The sequence below is a fragment of the Microtus oregoni genome, unplaced genomic scaffold (assembly GCF_018167655.1).
Source record: "Microtus oregoni isolate MIOR12 unplaced genomic scaffold, Mior012 000035F_ref0000213, whole genome shotgun sequence".
In the NCBI taxonomy this organism is placed as follows: domain Eukaryota; kingdom Metazoa; phylum Chordata; class Mammalia; order Rodentia; family Cricetidae; genus Microtus; species Microtus oregoni.
Window position 1 is genome coordinate 15,210,538 of NW_024543094.1, and position 19,629 is coordinate 15,230,166.

The window sequence follows — 19,629 nt, forward strand, 5'->3', positions numbered from 1 at the left end:
ATGTAGATGGTCCATCCATAATGTGGCTCTCAGTGATTTATACTTTAACCAGCTATGAGTTTCTGCATTAACCACCACCCACTACCAGAAGAATCTTTTCTAACCAAACAGGAAATAGTGCAAATCTATGGATAGAAACACAAGTATTTAGAGCACAGTTTAATAGCATGACCATTTAGCTAAACAATAGTCCCGTTCTGTCCCGTCACCCAGGACCTATGACCTCCCAGGCCCTATGACCTCCTCCCAGCTTTGGAGCACATTCATAGCAGCAGGCATGTCATCATCCTTCCTGAAGGATGTCTAATCAGACAGAATGCAGCTGGTTACACACATATATGTCATGCCACTCTTACACCAGTGGGCACGTCTTACCAGCAGGTCAGTGTTAAAGAATGCAAAGTCTAGTGCTGAGTAAGACCATTGTTCCCTCTGTCTAGCAGCACTCCTGACATTATGTAAGCCAAGTCATCAGAGATTTCTGGTTAGTCAAGTTTGATTTCTCCATGTCCTGCAGCTGAAGTAAGTGGTATGTCTTCAGCAACAGAGTTTTAACCTCTAGTTACGGTAGACAACCATGAGCTTGTGTTTAGGGTTCCTCTGTGGCTTCTTTGGCCAATGGCTGGTAGGATGGCATCCCATGCCTGATACTGAAATTTTCATTCAATAGCTCATATCTTCTGGGAGCAGCATTGTTTACTCATTCAGAAGGATACTTTAAAAATAGTTATTACTTTTTTTTAGTTAGCTTATAAACTAGTGAATTTCTTCTAGGTTTCTGTATGTACTATTCTCACATAAACCTTTAACCCCAAACATACTTCTCCTCTCTCTTCATGTCACCTTCTATTCTCTTTAATTGAATTCTTTTCTTAGGTTGGAAGATCATAGCCTTTTCACATAGCCTTCATTTGCAAAATTTGGATGCCTTATTACTGGGGCCATTTCAGAGAGTAGCCTAAGTCCTGATAGCATTATTCCTCTCTGCTCCTCTGGGTCCTGTTGCCCATGAAACTCTTTATTATCCCAATTTCTCCCTACTTGTTTTGCGTCTCGTTCTCGTACCATCCCTTTTGCTTCTTCTTTCATGTACTCCTCTTTCTTTATCCATCTTCCTTTCTTGCTCCTCACCCCTACTCTATTCTTACTCACTCTTAATGTTTCAGTGAAGCAGTGATGATTATAAATCCTTTTTGTTCGTAGTATTCTACCTAGTTAATGTTGAGAAATGTTCGCCTAAATGGACCAATGCCATTGTCAAGCATATTTTGAAAAAATGAACCATGATGGTGCCCTCCACATTGGTTCTTCCTGATCCTTACATGCTGGTTGGTGATGAACTCAGAGCTTTTTCAAGCCGCTGTAGATCTTAGGAAAACTTGAAAGAGGACTAAGGCTGAGTAATAGAATTGGGACAGTGTGTTTATTTTAGACTACTGTGCTGAACAAGCAAGCTTCTTTGCTCAAAATGTTTAGTTCTAAACAAAAAAAAAAAAAAAGGAAATAAAAGACTCTATACTTTGGTCTTTACCTCTCTGCATTTTATATCTTTTGGATAAAATCAGTAGTCCTTCTATTTAAAAACCATTTAAACAAGTACTGCTATGTGTGGAAGTACTTGACATAGTTTTTAAATCTTTTTTTTTCTAATTGCAAAAATAATACATGGTCATTATTTTCTTTAAGAAGTTAACTGTGGGCCAGTGAGATGACTCTGAGGGTAAAGGTACTTGCCATCAAGCACCCACATGGTAGAAGGAAAGAACTGACTTTTACAAGTTAACTCTGACCTCCACATGTGTGTTGATATACACACACAAATAAATGTTTCAAAAATTTAAATTAACCCGTTGGGGCTTTAAGTTGGGGCTGAAGCGCTTGCCTAGCATACACTAAATTCTAGGTTCAATCCCTAGTACCACATTAAACCAGGCATGGCAAGACACGCCTGTAATCCTGTCACTAGGAAAGTGGAGGCCAGAGGACTGGAAGGTTGTCTTTGCCTACACAGTGAGTTTGAGGCCCTCTTGGAATAATCGAAACCTTGTGATGATGATGGTGGGTGGTGATGATGGCAATAAGTAGAAAAATATGAAACTTGGTTGTAATGATAATGATTACATGAAATGTTATCATAATAAATAATTAGCTGTTTAAAATGCATAGTTTAGAAAGCTAAGCTCCTTACCCTCCACAAATCCCATCCTTTCTCCCAAATACGCAGCACTAACTTCAGTATCTGTTTTACCAGTTTTTTTTTAATAGAATTATCATATACACTATTCTATAGCTTGCTCCCACCTCCTGGCCATAACTACATCGTGGACATTTCATGTACTTTTATTTTATTTCAACTATTAGAATACTGGTATTGGACATGAACCAGATTTTAAACATGGCTGGAGCATGTATTATGACCTAGCTATGAAGCACTGAATAATCTGTACCTGGACATGTGAGTTTTGTTAAAGCACAGAGGAGCAATGGCAATAAGTAATGCTACCAGGTTCGTTAGTTTGGAACCAAGCTGAACAGAATGAGTAAATCATAGTTCAAGTGCTAAATGTTCCTCACCACCACCACTACCATTAAGCGATTCAAAGCAAAATAACTAAGGCACAGCATCTTTTTGCTTTTTTATTGTTTTCGTCATTTTATTTGGTCTATTAAATACAAAGAAATTAACATCTGTCTTGTAAACTTAGGCTACTGTCAAAGAGCTTTGTAAAATAGACTTTAATTGCCCCTTCTGCTTTCTTCTGGCCTCTCTAAAGGCATGGGCTATCCTTCTTCCACAAGCATACGTCTGTCTCCCAGTACATATGCTTTCAATACTGCCATTGCTCAATTTTAAAACATTAAAAGACATAGCTCTTCTTGCTGGGCTGTGGTGGTGCACACCTTTAATTCGAGCATTCTGACAACACAGGTAGGTAGGTCTCTAGGGAGTTCCAGGACAGTCAAGGCTACAAAGAGAAACACTGTCTCAAAAAAAAAAAAAAAAAGAGAGAGAGAGAGAGAGAGAGAGAGAGAGAGAGAGAGAGAAAAGATTTTACTTTATATTATTTATATGTGTGAGGGAGGTGGATGGTGTTTGTGTCCTGAGACCAGAAGAAGATGTCAGATCCCTCAAGAGCTGAAGTTACAGGCTCTTGTGAACAATCACATGTGGGTGCTTAGAACTGAACGTCTGTGCTGGAAGAGCAGCCAGTGCTCTTAATCACTGATTTATTTATATTGTTTTAAATTAAGTGTAGGTGTAATGTGTATCCACATTTAGGTATGTGCACATTAGTGCAAGTGCCTTCAGAGGTCAGAGGTGTGGGATTTCCTGGAACTGGAATTACAGGTGGTTGTGAGTCACCTGGGAACCCAGCTCTGATGCCTACAAGTGCAATAAATGTTCTAGTTGCTGAGCTAGCTCTCCAACTCCGGTATTGTCCTATTGTCTCACTAGGGGGCACGTGGTGAGGTTTATAGCCTTAAACAATATTAAATCAGTCATTTCACTAGACTTTGTGAAATGCTGGATTTTGTTTTAATGTGACCATCTCTTTAGTATTCATTAACTAAAACCCTTCAATAAAAATATACTTTTGTTATTTTGAAATGTAAATCATACAGGAAAGCACAGATAAATGTTGGGTGAATTCCTCCTGTTGTTGTCTTTAGAGAAAGGAGTTGGAGAGCTGATCCAGAATTACACTTAGTAATGATACTTGGATTTAGTCTATCTCTTCCCATGCCCCCTCAACCTGTTTCCTTCTTCTTTTCTTTCCTCTTTTATTATTTTCATTTTCAAATTATCCTGTGTTGTCTAATGGTAATTCTTTCATGTTGTTTATTAGATTCAATACAATCTCATCAGTGTTGAATAGGTTTTATGTATTTCCTATGTGTTATTGTCCATTTTCATAGACCTCAAATTAGCCATTCTTCCAAAGAACATTGATTCCACCAGTGGGGTAGGAATCCAACTCAGATACTAGAGGTGCCCATTGCTATTAGAATGTTATAACTTCTAGGCCTTTGCAAGGGACAGAACTAGATTATAGGTATATTTGTAAATAAAAGAAAATCAGGCAAGGGTGATGGCTCAGTGGGTAGACTGCTTACTATATAAATATTAGGGCCTGAGTCCAGATCCCCAGCAGCCTTATAAAGACCGGGGCATGGTGACACAGAACTGTAATCCTAGGTCTAGAGAAGTAGCTCTCGGAGGATCTCTGGAGCTTGTTAACCATCCAGTTCAGCCAATTTCTAGGCTGCAGGTTCAGTGGGAAACCCTGTCACGAAAAAAGTCAAGAAGCAATTGTGGAAGAAGCTTAACTTCAGCCTCTTGCTTCTATAGACCCACACGAGTGAGCACACCTGAACACACCTACAGACTTTCATACAACACACACACACAGGATAATAAGCTTTTCAGATTTAATATTACTGTTACTTCTCTGAATTTATTCTGTGTCCTTTTTACATTAGCCATCATGAGTGCCAACCAAGTGGCACTTGTTCTGTCCTATAGGAACTCTACAAAGTACTCTGCATGTGACAGTGTCACTACTACTCCTAACAAGACTACCAGATGAAGTTAAGGATTAAGTTTTTTTCCTAATTTTTAAAATATAACCAATTTACTTTAACCCACAAATAAAAACATTATCTAGCTAGATTACGGAAGGCATTCAAACACTTCCAGTGGCTAGTGAGATGGCTCAGTGGAGAAAGGCGCTTGCCACCTTGAGCATAATGACCTGAGTTCTCTCCCAGGAGCCCCTACTCCCAAAAGTTGTCTTTTGACCTCCATCTGTGCACCATGACATACTCATACCTCCCAATGCACGCATAAATACATTTTAAAGTTGAAAAATAAGAAGATTCAGATTTTCTTGATGTTTTTGGTTTTTTATTTGGGACGGTAAGATTTTATCGCTGTTGGAATTTTATTTGTATTTTTTACAATATTGTACTTGTATCCAATGAACTGTGGGTACACTGCAGTCACACTTACTCCCTGCCCTCATTATTCTCTCTCATGACCTTCTTCCCACTCTTGCCCGCTGTGATGGTTTGAATAAGAAGGACCCACATAGGCTTTATACTTGTAAGAAGTAGAACTAGTTGAAAAGTTTAGAAGAACTGGGAAGTGTGACCTTGTTGGAGTAGGTGTGGCCTTGTTAGAGGAAGTGTGTCACTGGGGGTAAACCTTGAGGTTTCAAAAGTCCATGCCAGGCCCAACCTTTCTACCTGCTTCCTAAGAATCAAGGTGTAGCTCTCGGCTACTGCTTCTTTACCATATATGCTGTCACCATAATGATAATGGGGACTAACCCTCTGAAACCGTAAGCATGCCCCAAATTAGATGCTTTTCTTTTAGGAGTTGCCTTGGTCATACCTTCTCTTTACAGCAATAGAACACTGGCTAAGACACATACCTAGTCCTGGTTCGTCCCCCTCCTATCCTCATGTCCCTCCTTCCTTTCTTCCATTCTTCCTTTTTGTTGGGTGGGTGATTTGGGCAGTTCGCAGACAGTCATACTGCTGTGTGTTCAGCCACATTGCGTCCAGAAAACAGTGTTCCATGTGCCTCTCTGCCATTCAGTTCCTACAGTCCTTCTGTCCCTCTCTGCAACATCCCATCTTAGGTCAGACACAAAGCATTCACTATTCTTAGCACTGTAGCCAGTTATAAATCTTGCTATGCCATTGCCCAATGCTAAAAGAGTCTTTTCTGACCAAGACTGAAATACTAGTCTGAGTATAAACATGGGTGTTTAAAAGACAATTTAACTATATGTCCATTTGCTAAAACATCAGTAGTGGTAGTCTCTGGTGTTGAGTCTTCCCAGGAGTGCCATCGATTGTTCAGGGCCAGCTCAGCCCCACAGGAATGGCGGGACTGCCCCAGTAGTATGTACTGTGTCATTCCTATTGGTTTACCTTGGTGGTCACCCAAGTGGTCTCTCAGTCCCAAGTGAGGCACCTTCCGGGGCAAATATGTAGTCCTCCAGTGGAGCAGGCCTCAAATCCAATTAGGAAGCAGTTGGTTACCCTCAGAGTATGTTGTGCTATTGTACCCATGGGCATATCTTGCCAGATGGTAAGTGATGTAGTATGGAGGATTTTGATCATTAATGACCCTATTCCACCAGCAGCCTGAATAGCATCTCCCTGCACTGTGACACTCGTCAGCAGGAATCTTCATGGCGTGGTTTCTCTGTGTCCTGTATCCAGAGCACATGTCTTCTGTAGCAGGGTCTTTCTTGTATAGTTCCACTGGGCATCCGGGAACAGTAGCAACAGCCTGTATTGCTTTGGGGGCTTTTGAAATACCTGGCCAATCTTAGGGATTGCCCCACACAGTATTTTTTAACATTCTGCTATGGATGTGTGAACAAAATACCAGCCTTCCAAAGTCTCCTGATGATTATCATCATAATTGACATGCTTGGAGATTTGTTCAGTTCTGTTTATTTTCCATTTAAAGGCAGTTTTTAAAAGTTAATTTTCTCTGCCAGGTATAATGGTACCTACCTGTAGTCCCTGCACTTGGGTAGCTGAGGCAAGTGGATCCTTTTGAGTTCAAGGCTAACCTAGTATACATAGCAAGTTTCAGGCTAGCTAGAGCTACAGTGAGAACCTGTCTTAAAAAGCAAGTTGAATCTAGAGATCAGTTACCTGACTCCAAAGTAAAAAAATAGATGACAAAAATATTCAAGGATTTTTTTTCCTTCTTCCCTTTCCTTTTACGTAGTTACTTAGAGCTTACCATTTCATTTTCATTAGCACCAATATCGCTGTGCAAGTGTGATGAGATGTTCGTTATTCATCACTTATCTGAATGTTGGTGCCCTTCTAGGGTATTTTACAGATTTGAATATTTGACAATAGGAGTGTAATCATTTGGGCCTCTCCCTTGGAAACAAGATTCTATAATGGTGATGTTTTTCTCTAATTACTTCATGCAATTTGTTTCATTTTTCAAATAGGTCATGCCTGCATTAAAAGATAAAATGTTTGCCACTTGATGTGTACTTGGGCTATGACAAGATAAAATACTCGTTTTATGAGACGATGTAAATATTCAAGAGGCAAACCACAAGCTTGAGGAATTAAATCCATTTGTCGTTGTCTTATAATTATACAAATGTTAAAATTTGAGCTGTAAGGATCAAGAAGAAAAAGGAATCATGATTGATTTGAAGAATCAACATAAAACTGATTCTCCTAATTGTTTTTGGGTATTTGATCAATGTGAAATATGGAAATGACTGTCTCACTGTTTGGCATTCTAAGTAATAATACTCAAAAATAGAATTCTTCCCAAGTTTGGAATATTTACTTAAATACCCACGTTAGAAAAATGGAAAGCTTGATTTACTTATTTTCCATTTCTACACAACAAATAATCTTGGGATTTAACCATTTAAAGCAACAGCCGTTACTTCCTGGCGTCTTAAGGTTTAAAACAGTTCCTTCTCAGGCCTTTAAAGCTGCTGAGCAAGACAGCATCGTCTGAAGTCTCAGTGTCTCCAGCTCACACAGAACATGTGCTCCTTTGTCAGGCAGCTTCTGCACATGCAGACACAGCATCTGACTTCCCCAGTGAATGGTCCCAAAAGGGGCAAGGGACGGTGTGGAGCACTTGTGGCCAGCCTTGGAGATCACCTGTAGTCTGCTTGTGTGTGAACAATAGACTGACTAGAAGTTTAGGCCAGGTATGTCTGGGGCTTTCCATAAAAGTAAAAAGGCGAAAGTAGAAAGATTAGTTAGACATGTCATGTCACAAATCAATTGTACGGTTTCACAGCAATATTGCTGTAAAATTTCAGTAATATTTTCTCATTTGTTGTAAGAAGAGATTCATTTAGCAAATGTGAGAATGTTTTTCTTATGGGTGATAGTGTGTCTAAAATCTAAAATTAAACACTTAGAAAGAAGTAAATGAATTGTGATGTAAGGAACACGTTTTTCCTCAAAGTGATTTTTCTCCATTGAATAATTTCTGTGTTCAGAAGGTCACATAAAATCCATAGGCATGATCACAGTGCTTTTCCCTATGGTGTCATGTCACCATTTAAAAGTGGCCATTCACTGTTCGGCTAAATAAGTAAGCCATTGTGAGGGAACTTTTGAACTGTGAGAGCACTTCAGTAACCAGTTATTTGGACTTCTAATTTAGATTGCTGGTTTCATAGTGTTTGCACACAATAGCTGAATAATGAGGATCATTAAACCCCCTGTGCAGAACATATCCAAATTGTGTTTGCCTCTAACCTCGGAGGCTCTGAGGGCCAGGAGGCAGTACCTGGCTCTTTATTGACTTGTCAAACTGTGAGTTTGCATTACAGCTCGTGACCCATTCTGTTTGTTTCACCGATTTTGTGGTGGGGAAACAGGTAAAGAAATCCCTCTGACAGTCCCTTCTTCTGCACATTTGTATGAATAACACCAGTGTTTATAGCAGTTAGGGTACTGTGACTAAATCCCCCAAAAGATGTAACGTTAGCAGCAGAGCCAGCTTGGGGCACAGCTGTGGGCAGTATTGCTTTCTCTGTGAGACGTTGGCCCTCACAGGAAACTCCAGAGGGTTACTTACTGTGCAGTTCAATAGGAGGGAAAGGGCAGCCGGAATCCAGCATCACTCTACAATGAAATTGATTGAGTGTTTATACTTCAGCTAATCTGGGCTGAGGATGTGTATTATGTTGCACTACTACATGATTCTTCATATTGCTAAAACTAGATAATAGAAAATTTTTCCTTAAGAAAAAGAATTGCTTTTAAAATTGTATATTCAACTACCCAAGTCACATAGAACCTATAATCAAATAACTCAAACTCTCTCAGAAACTGTCCTTTGAACTACAAGAGTTGAGGAAGTGGGTCACTGTAGTAATTAATGCTGCCCCAACCGCTTGGAAGTAGGGTAGTTTGTTCTGTAAACCAAGTGCTCACTTTAATCTCTCTCTCTCTCTCTCTCTCTCTCTCACACACACACACACACACACACACACACACACACACATAGCTTTACACTACACCCCACCCCTTGAAGATTTGGCATATGAACACATATATCTTCTGGGACAAGCAGCATTCAAACTATAGCAATATCTAAAGAACTCATTTATTAATTTATTATTTTAGTTGCATAAACAAATAGTATGTTACCAAAGACTCACTTTCTTGTTTAGGCTGTTGATCTCCATTAACCATGAGAGAGTCATCTGTATTGTGAAGCCCTCTGGCTTAGCTTGGGGCTTTATGTCCTAATGTTTATAACTAAACTGCGACCAATATTTCACTGGAACATATTGGCTAAGCCATCATTCTGTTTAAAAGTTCCCAGAAACACTTTAAATTATATATTTTTACTTTTTCATTATTTTTATTGTAAGATTTATATGTTAATTACAGATAAACCAAGGGAAAGTACCTTGTAATTCCAGCTTATAGAGGCAGTTTCTGGATTGTGTGTGTGTGTTCTTTTGAACTTTTTTGTAACTACACACATAAATATTCATGCCTTCATTTTTCTTCTTAGAAAGCTTGAATTTTATTAATGTGGTATTTTGAGACAGGGTCTTGCTAGCCCTAACTGTCCTGAAACTCACTATGTAGACCAGGATGGCCCTGAACTCACAGAGATCTGCCTGCCTCTGTCTCCTTAGTGCTAGGGCTACTATACCTGACTAAATAACACACTGTACACTGAGGTCAGCTTGGTCTACAGAGCATGTTTCCTGATAGCCAGGCCTACACAAAGAAACCCTATCCCGTAAAACCAGGGGAGGGGGAAGGAAAGAAGGAAGGAAGGAAGGAAGGAGGGAGGGAGGGAAGGAGGGAAGGAGGGGAGAGAGAGAGAGAGAGAGAGAGAGAAAGAGAGAGAGAAAGAAAGAAAGAAACTCCTCCACCAAAGAAATTAGCCCATTACTTTAAAATTTATCCTCAGGCAAGTTCTTAAGATAAGAAAACAACCAGATTCTTTTTCTCTTTTTTCTCCATTTCATATTTAAAAGTTTTATTTTTCAAACCAACCACAGTTTCCCTCCCTTCGTTTTCCTACTTCCCCCATCTGCCTCCCATTCTACCCCACTCCCCATCCACTCCTCAGAGAAGTCTTCCCATGGGGAATCAACAAAGTCTGGCGTATCAAGTTGAGTCAGGACCAAGCCCCTCCTGTGACCCTGTATCGAGGCTGACAAGGTATCCTTCCATAGGGAATGGGCTCCAAAAAGCCAGTTAATGCACTAGGAATAAATCCTGGTCACACTGCCAGTCACCCCACAAACTGCCTAAGCCACACTGGAGTCCACATTTAGAGGGCTTAGTTTGGTCCCATGCAGGCTCCCCAGCTGTCAGTCCAGAGTTCATGAGCTCCCACTAGCTCGAGTCACCTGTCTCTTTCCCATTCATGATCTTGACCCCTTTGCTCATGTAATCCCCTCCTCACTGTCTTTGACTGGACTCTAGGAGCTTGGCCCAGTGCTTAGCTGTGAATCTCTGCATCTGCTTCCATCAGTTACTGGATGAAGGTTCTGTGATGATAATTAGGGTAGTCATCAATCTACAGGGGAAGGCCAGTTCAGGCACCCTCGTCACTATTGCTTGGCATCTTAGCTGGGGTATCCTTGTAGATTCCTGGGAATTTCCCTAGCACCAGGTTTCTCGCCAACCCCATAATGGCTCCCTCTAATAAGCTCTTTTTTCTTGTTCTCCTTCTTTGTCCCTCCCCCAACTGAACCATCCCTTTTCTCCTCCCCTCCCTCACACTGACAGGAGATCTTGTCTACTTTCCCTTCCTAGGGGCATCCATGCATCCTCTTAGAGTCTTCCTTGTTAGCTAGCTTCTCTGGAACAGACAGATTCTTACCAAAATATCACATGAATGCCCTCTAGTCCAGTTGCTAATAACATTCCTCTTTCATACCGCTTGAGCTGGGCCTTTGTAGTCCACACTATTTTCCAGGCTTCTATTAGAATAGCTTACTAAGTGCTGCTTAAAGCATTCAATCACTCTTGATTCAGTCTTCCACAGTCCTCAAAAAAGTAACATGGTGTCTTAGGGTTTTTATTGCTGTGAAGAGACAGCATGACCATAGCAACTCTTATATTTAATTGGGGTGTCTTGCTTACAATTCAGAGGGTTAGTCCATTACATAATAAACGAATTTAACAATCTTAAAATGTTCTTATCAGGAAATGTGGGAAGCAAGGCAGCATGCAGGCAGGCATGTAACTGGAGTTGAGAGTCCTTACATCTTTATCCAGAGGCAACAGGAAGTATACTGTCTCACTGGGTGTGGCTTGAATATATATATATATATATATATATATATATATATATATATATATGAGACCTCAAAGCCTGCCTCTGCAGTGACACACTTCCTCCCTCAAGGCCACACCTCCCACTAGTGCCACTCCCTTTGGCTTTCCTTTTCTTTCACACCGGCCACACTTAGTGACGTCAGTGTGAGGCAGCAGGCCAGTCTCTACCAACTTCCGTATTAGTTACTTTGTGTTTGCTCTGATCAGATTCTATGACCAAGTCAGTTTATGGAAGAGCTTCTGTGGGCTTATAGATCCAGAGGGATGGGGCTCCATTGTGGTAGGGAGGCATGGTCACAGTGGCAGGCATGGTCGCTCAAGCAGGAAGATGAGTGATCACACCTCTAGCTATGAACATGAATTGAAGTAGGCAGAGCAAACTGGAAGCACAATGAGACTATATAATCTCAAAACCTGCTTTTCTCTGGCCATCACATAACCCTAAATAATTTGGGATGTTTTAAGTAAAGTAAACCTATACCATCTAAATCTCCCCAAACTGCCTCCAACTGGAGACCCAAGTCAAGTATTCACATAGTCGAGCCTTATGGAGAACATTCTCGTTCAAAGTATAAAAAAGTAAAACATAAAAAACACCTGCAGGTTTGGGGGCAGGATAGCTTCTGGGGAGGAAGGGATTCTTCTGACTCTAACAAGACTTCCCAGTCCATGACAGTTTACAAGAAGCTACTCAGAGCCCGTGGTGGTGGCACACACCTTTAATCCTAGCACTCGGCAGGCAGAGGCAGTCAGATCTCTGTGAGTTCAAGGCCAGCCTGGTCTACAAGAGCTAGTTCCAGGACAGGCTCCAAAGCTACAGAGAAACCTTGTCTCGGGGGAAAAAAAAAGAAGCTACTCACAAGGGCCACAATGCTTCTCATTTCATCAGCCGCCGAAGTCATGTCGAGACCTGTAAAGTCAATAAAGGGAGTGTAAATCCAGCTACAGACAACACAATCTGTGCATTACACATCTGTGGAAACACATGTACGTTGATGTGTAGAGTATGTCTACATATCTGATCACTGAGGGGCAATTGGAGAAAATGAAAAGTTAGCCTCCGGTGCAAGAATAATTGATGATGGGCTGTGAATTCTAAGTTCATTAACTGTTTCTGGATGCTTAAAAGCAGATTTTGCAAAGCTGGGGATATAGTTCAGCTCTTAGAGTGGTTGCCATTCATGCATGAGACACAGCAAAATAAATAAATGTGGATGACAGTATGGCTCAGCAGGTAAGGATACCTGCTACACAAACCTGACAACCTGTGTTTGATCCCTGGAACTCACATGGTGGAAGGAGAGAGCCATCTCCAAGCAAGCTGTCGTCTGACCACCACATACCCTAAATAAACGTGTTGTTTTGTTTGTTTCTTTGTTTGTTTGGTGGGAGGCTGTGTTTTAAGTAAAGTAAGCCTATTTTGCTTCCAGACAAAGGATTTTTGTAGTAATTGTTTGAATACGTGATATATTTTAACTTTTACTTTTCTCTCTTGACAGTGTCATCAGCAAGGTGGTGCCAGCCCCCGAGGCTAAGCCAGCCCCTTCTCTGAACAGACCTAAAACCCCACCTCCAGTCCCAGTCCCTGTTCCTGTGCGTGTGAGCCCTACTCCTCTGCCACCACCACTCCTTGCCCAGGCTACAGTGTGCCCAGCCCTGATGCCATCCCCAGCCCCTGCCCTCTCTGGATCAGGGAGTGCCAAAGCCCCAGTGCGGAGCGTGGTGACAGAGACAGTCAGCACTTACGTGGTGCGTATGTTTCTACAACATTTAAGTAATTGCTAATTCTGTGATGTTGACTCTCACAGGAAGTACTCGATAAATGGAGAAGCATTTCCATTGCCTTTTTCTCAAAACTTACTTTACAAAGTTCACACTCAGCTACATAAATGATGTCAAATTGCTTTTATGTTGATTTGAAACATGGCTGTGTACCTAAATATAAGAAAATCAGTATATACTCTGTTATTTAAATTCATCAATGAATTCTTACTAGAGTGAGTAAATTAGTGACTGGAGTATAATTTATGTACTAGACATAGATCTGATGGTGTTATAAGGAGGTCGCTTGTTTGTTCACGGCTGCTCAGTCCCAAAATAATCACATAGAAACCATATTATTTGCAATACTGTTTGGCCAGTAGCTTAAGCGTATTTCTGGCTAACTCGTATCTTAAATTAACCTATCTCCATTAATCTGTGTATCAGCATGAGGCTGTGGATTACTGGGTAAAGTTCTGGTGTCTATCTCTAGCAAGGATACATGGCTTCTGACTCTGCCTTCTTTCTCCCAGCATTCAGTTTAGTTTTCCCATCCTACCTCTGTTCTGCCCTGCTCAGGACTAAGACAGTTTATTAACCAATCATATTCACAGCATACAGAGGGGAATCCCACACCATTATGGGCCAGCTATGTTTCTTAATTATAGCACTAATTAGTTATTGTACTTTATTTGGTGAGATCTAGCATATGTTAGAACTTACATTTTAAATAGAAATGAACCATTAAACCAGATTATTTTCTGAGATTCAAGTGTATTTTTTTTATTATTAGACCTACCAAATATGGGCTAGAGACATAGCTCAGTGGTAGAAAGCTTGCCTAGCATGTACAGGGGCCTGAGTTTAACTCCTAATATTGAAGATAGATAGATAGATAGATAGATAGATAGATAGATAGATGGCGTTCCATCATATCGAATGATTCCACGTTGTCCTGAAACTGCACTTAGATGTCTTCCCCATAGTTAATATAATCAGATCTTATTCTAACCCCAAATGAAGTATTTATAAAGGCATGCTCTCAAAGCATAGTGAATAGACACACACAAGCACACAACAAAATGTTTCGTAAATGGAGACGTTGATGCTTTTGAATGACAAGCTCTTTTCTGTTGTGTTAGCCTAACCTTGTAAAGAAATGAATGACTGGCAAGTGGCAGCACAGGACTGGTGCTATTTGTTAAGAGATATCTAACCGTGTGTTACATAGGGGAGTTTGGAAAAAGACAAATCATTAAGTATGTGAGATACTTTAAGGACACAAAGCAGTATTTAAAAGGAAAATCCTGAATGCACTCAGATAGTGCGTAGGCAGGGAAAATTAGTAATTGGCAATAATAAATTATCAGATTAATCTATTATATATAATAAAAATAATAAATTGGCAATTCAAGACAGAAAATGTGATACAAAAACCTGTGAGGAATAAATTGGTCCATCAAAGGATCAATCGGGGGGTCTAATTGAGGCGTCACCCCAGGTGAGTTGGTCAGGAAAGAGTTTATACTTAATCTCTTCATCCTCCATTTGTTTATCTCTAATTAAGGGATTTGTATTAGACGCATTAATCTCTGCAGTCTTGTCTGGCTCTAAAGATTGTGGCTCTCCAGTAGACATTTGAACTTACTCCACAGAAGTGACACCAACTGGGATAGAGCCCAAAACGTCTCCTAGTCTAAATACTTATTAGGACACAGAGAGACTCTGTCACTACCTGTTAGTGTGATGTTGACAGTGAAATTCTTGTAGTTCCTGTTCCCCCATTTCTAACCTATCCAAAGATGGTTTACAATGATTAAATAAAGTCATGTTTGAAAGAACTCTATACCCTAGAAAGTATTGGGTGTAACTCAGAGTCACAACCCGCTAATGTCAAGAAAGGTCAGCCAGCAGCAAGACTGGCCATGCATGGTCGCTTCAGTCACTGGACACTCAGTGCCTGGTGACTACTGGTTCTTTCCCCATGGTGCAGTTTTCCCCACGTGAGGGCCAGCAATCAGAGGCAGCTTCCTCCACATTCCTGTAGAAAGGGTTCAGGTCAGTGTAGTTTGCCTTTGTAGAGACTTTCAAAACTAGTAGGCCTTATAGTAAGCCCATACGTACAGAGGAGTATATCCACTTTTGATAACCCTCACAAGGAAACCACTTTCTCCCACACTTTAGTCAGTGTAGTGCTTAACAGCATAGGAGGAGGCCACCTTGAAAATACACAGTGAGATCATGTTGTCTTGCTATGAGGACATTTAAAAGGGAGCTTGACCCAGCACTCTTTTATAGTATCCATGCAGAATTGGTTTCAATAATACAACATCTGAGAAAGTCATAAAGTTAGGGACACTTACTGTTGAGAACAAAGTCAGAACTCTAGGACATGCAGTCTTTGGAGCATAATAATAATTAAGTATGTAGTTCTTTAGTTGATTGTACTTTTCTAAAATGTCATAAAGGGAATGGAAAGTTACTTAGTAACAGCTCTTTTATATCCTTGATCTTATCACCTAGTTCAGGAGAAGGGTTTGGCTAATAAGTAATGAGGGAATACATGCATGTTTGACTGTATGTGCTAATTCCATGCTATGAACGTGGCTGAAAAAATATGTAAAACTGAGCACTTTCAAAAATATCAGTTATTACTGGCGGGAAGACTCATAAAGAGTTCATGAGATTATAGGAATTTCTTAGATGAAGCCAAATGTAGGTCATGTTATGGTTTTTAAAGCTGATTCTAGAATGCTTTGTTTTTAAAAACTTTACAGCACAGTTTAGAGTACACATTAGAAATATGTTACTATATCCAGCTGTGGCAGCATGCACTAGAAATCCCACCACTCAGGAGCTTGAGGCAGAGATTGGAGTTCAAGGCCAGCCTGGACTATATAATGACTGCCAAGCCAGCCTGAGCTTGTGAGACCTGCCTCAAAAAGAAGGAAGGAGGGAGGAAGTAGGGAGTGTGTGAGAAAGGGAGGGGAGTAGGGAGAAAGTGTGAGAGGGCCTGAGGAAAGAGAGACATTGTGTGAGAGAGAGGTAGTAAAAGGGAGGGGGAAGAAAGCATATTGGGATGGAGGGAGACAGTGAGTGGGAGAGGGAAGAAGAAGAGAGTGTGTGAGAGGAACGGGAGAAGCCATTGTTGAACAGCAGCTAATCTACCATATTTCCAGCTCGTAGTTTGCTGTGTTTATAGTATACAGCGGCATTCTTATCTGGCGTCTTCTGGTTCTTTTTCCGCACACCATCTGTTTTTGTTCCTCCACGTTAACATCAGATCCGCGATGAGTGGGGCAATCAGATCTGGATCTGTCCAGGGTGCAACAAGCCTGATGACGGAAGTCCTATGATCGGCTGTGACGGCTGTGACGACTGGTACCACTGGTGAGTGCCCCCCAGTACCCCAGATGCTCAGACAGCACAACAGAGCATACCTGAACAGGGATCCTAGCCAGCTAGTGTCTTTAGACCAGTTGAGCTACTCTCCTGAGGACAGTGAAATGGAGCCCACACTGTGAAATAACTGGAAAGTTAATTGTGCTTATATTACAGAGTCTAGAGTGTGAAGATTTTGCTTCATTTGTAAACCCTTTCCTACTAAAATAAGTAAGAACTTAGGCGTTGGGTGAGAGCTGCAGCACCTGACTGGCTGTGCTTGAGAGCAGACTCAAAGACAGCTTGTTTGTTTCTGAAGTCTCAGTTCTTCCCATCTGAAGATGTTCAGCCAAAATGTGCTCAGCCTTATTCATTCTTAAAGTACCCGTTTGGCCATGATGTTTGTTGTCTGTACAATAACAACAGAGCCAGGTATAATGGAGTTCTGGTAGTCTCAGTGCTGAATGCTGAGACCAAGGATCCTTGGTTACATGGTAAGTCTGAGGTCAGCCCGGGTTACCTGAGATTCTATCTCACCCCTTGCCCCTTTTCCCAAATTAAAACATAAAAGTGGAGCCGTTGCATTATACTCTTCCTGACTGAAAGGACAAAAAACTTGTGATTTCCCCATAGGGCCTATGCAGAGACATTGTATAATAAGATAACCCAGACACCCAACATTAGTGCTCTGTAAATTAGATCCTTAGGCTGATTTCTGGTACATGCATCATTTTTTACATTTATTTTTATTGTGGGAATGGAGCATGCTATATTGGTATGCACATCATTTTACCACATTCATGTAAAGGTTAGAAAGTAACTATTTTTTTTTTTTTGAGACAGGGTTTCTCTGTAACCTTGGAACCTCTTTTGGAACTCTGTTTATAGACCAGGCTGGCCTTGAACTCACTAAGATCTGTCTACCTTTGCCTCCCAAGTGCTCGGATTAAAGGTGTTCGCTACCACCATCTGGCCAGAGAACAACTTTAAAAAGCCAGTTCTCTGCTTTCAAACCCACCGCATGACTTGGAAGACCACGTCATCAGGCATAGTAGCCAATGCTTAGCCATATCACCATTCCTTAAAAAAAAAAAAAAAAACAACTTAAAGCATTGAAAAAGGAGTGATGGACTTACCTCAGTTGGTAGAGTGCTTGCTTGGCATTTTGGAGGGGTTGGGTTCCATCCCGGAGAACAAGGGCAGTATTGACTGTACCGGGAACCGTGTTGCTTTCGAAAACATGGCAGTAGGGGCTGGAGAGATGGCTCAGAGGTTAAGAGCACTGACTGCTCTTCCAGGGGACCTAGGTTCAATTCCCAGCGCCCACATGGTAATTAACAACTGCAACTCCAAAATTTGACACCCTCACACAGACATGCATGCAGGCAAAATACCAATGCATATAAAATGAAAATAAATTATAAAAAAAAACACATGGCAGTGACTGAAGAGACAGCTCATTAGTTATGAGCTCCATCTGCTTCTCCTGGGAAACTCCCAACATCCTCATGTTGACTCATTGTGGTCTGCAGTTCCTTTCACAGGGGATCCCACACCCTCTTCCCGCCTCTGCCAGCACCAGGCACACAAATGTTACACAGGGAATATACTCAAACACATAACACAAAAATAAAAACTTTGTAAAGTTCTGTGGGGGTTGCAGGGGAGAGCATGGTAGCTTGCAGACCATGCCTCAGAAAAAGAAAATCATGAGCGCAGAGCTGTGGTGGCATGCGTCTTTAATCCCAGCACTCAGGAAGCCAGCCTGAGTTAGTTCCCAGGACAGCCAGGGCTACGCAGAGAAACCTGTCCCAAAAGAACAAAAAAGGAAGAAAATTGTAAGAAACTTACCTGAACTTTTGATGTCTAGGCCCTGTGTGGGATTAATGGCAGCTCCTCCGGAAGAGATGCAGTGGTTCTGCTCCAAGTGTGCCAAGATAAAGAAAGACAAGAAGCACAAGAAGAGGAAACACCGTGCGCACTGACGTCAGCATGGGCAGGACTGCTGCCCCGTACTGGGTCCGGGCTGGGCCGGTTCTGCCATTCTGTCTCCCCCAGGCCCTGTGGACAGCGCGTCCTGGTGGAACAAGGACAAGAATATACCATCATTCTGGACGCTCCTTCTGAAGCACATGGACCTGAGCTCCCAGGGCATGTGACTGAAGAAAAACTCTAGTAGAGGCGTGGCTGAGGGCTCGCACCGCCATCTGCCTATTACCAGTGACAAGTATTAATAAAGACACCACACATCTACCCCCCCCCCATTCCCTTTCTTCTCTCCAGAACCTTTTATTACGGTGTTAGATGAGAAGGTAGTGTACAAATGCCTTGATTGTAACTGAAGGATGCATCGTTAGCTATAGTTCCAAGCCCTCTCTCCCTCACAGAGATAATCATAAGGAAAGAACGCCCCAGTCAGAGGACTGGTAAATATTTTTGTGATGAGAATATATGAAATTCCCCCACCTTACCCCACTTTTATTACTAACATGTAAAATGTTCAGGCTTTTGTGAGATACCTTATATTTTTTAAGAAAAAGGTTTCTATCATGTCCTGTTCGCCTCTGTGCAAATTATTTTCCTTTAGCCTATTTTATAACTTGGTTGTGTTTGAATCCTGCTCTCTGTAACCTGCTGGAGCCTCTTCTCCCCACCGCGTGTACATTCATCAACTTGTATAAAACTCTTGATACTAAGAAAAATGTCCCTTACTGTAAATAATAAATATTTATGAAGTAGTTATTTTTAAAATTTTTTTATCGTGTTTAATTCTGGTTTTCTCTGGAATTCACTGTGATTTCAGCCATGTCTGTAATTGCTGCTGTACACAGGCCAAGAGGATAGAGAGAAAGACCCAGATCCCTCCCCAAATGTCATGCCCAAAACATGGTAGGGAAAGGACCCTCGCAGTCGGAGGGAACAAGGCAATTGAAATCTAGAGTTGATGCTTTGAAACTGTTTTGTTTGTTATATATTTTCTGTAAATTTTTCTCACTTTTACTAAAAGGACATGTAGTTTCCACAAAAGTAAAAAAAAAAGAAAAAAGAAAAACACTGTAGCATTTTTTGTTTATATTGTTTTATTTCTACAGGTTTGTTCATGGATGTTGTGCTTTAAGGTTGAAATGAAGTATATTATGAAATTTTTTTTAA

The 19,629-nt window shown here is 41.1% G+C and overlaps 1 protein-coding gene across 1 annotated transcript in view; it reads left to right on the forward strand.

The window, feature by feature from the left end:
- Taf3 (TATA-box binding protein associated factor 3) overlaps window positions 1–19,214 on the forward strand; it is a 154,756-nt gene extending 135,542 nt beyond the window's left edge. The window contains exons 5-7 of the mRNA XM_041630806.1: window positions 12,834–13,083; window positions 16,379–16,485; window positions 18,347–19,214. Coding sequence (XP_041486740.1) covers window positions 12,834–13,083; window positions 16,379–16,485; window positions 18,347–18,461 — 472 coding nt within the window. The 3' untranslated portion in view covers window positions 18,462–19,214. The remainder of the gene's footprint in view (window positions 1–12,833; window positions 13,084–16,378; window positions 16,486–18,346) is intronic.
- Window positions 19,215–19,629: the final 415 nt, after the last annotated feature.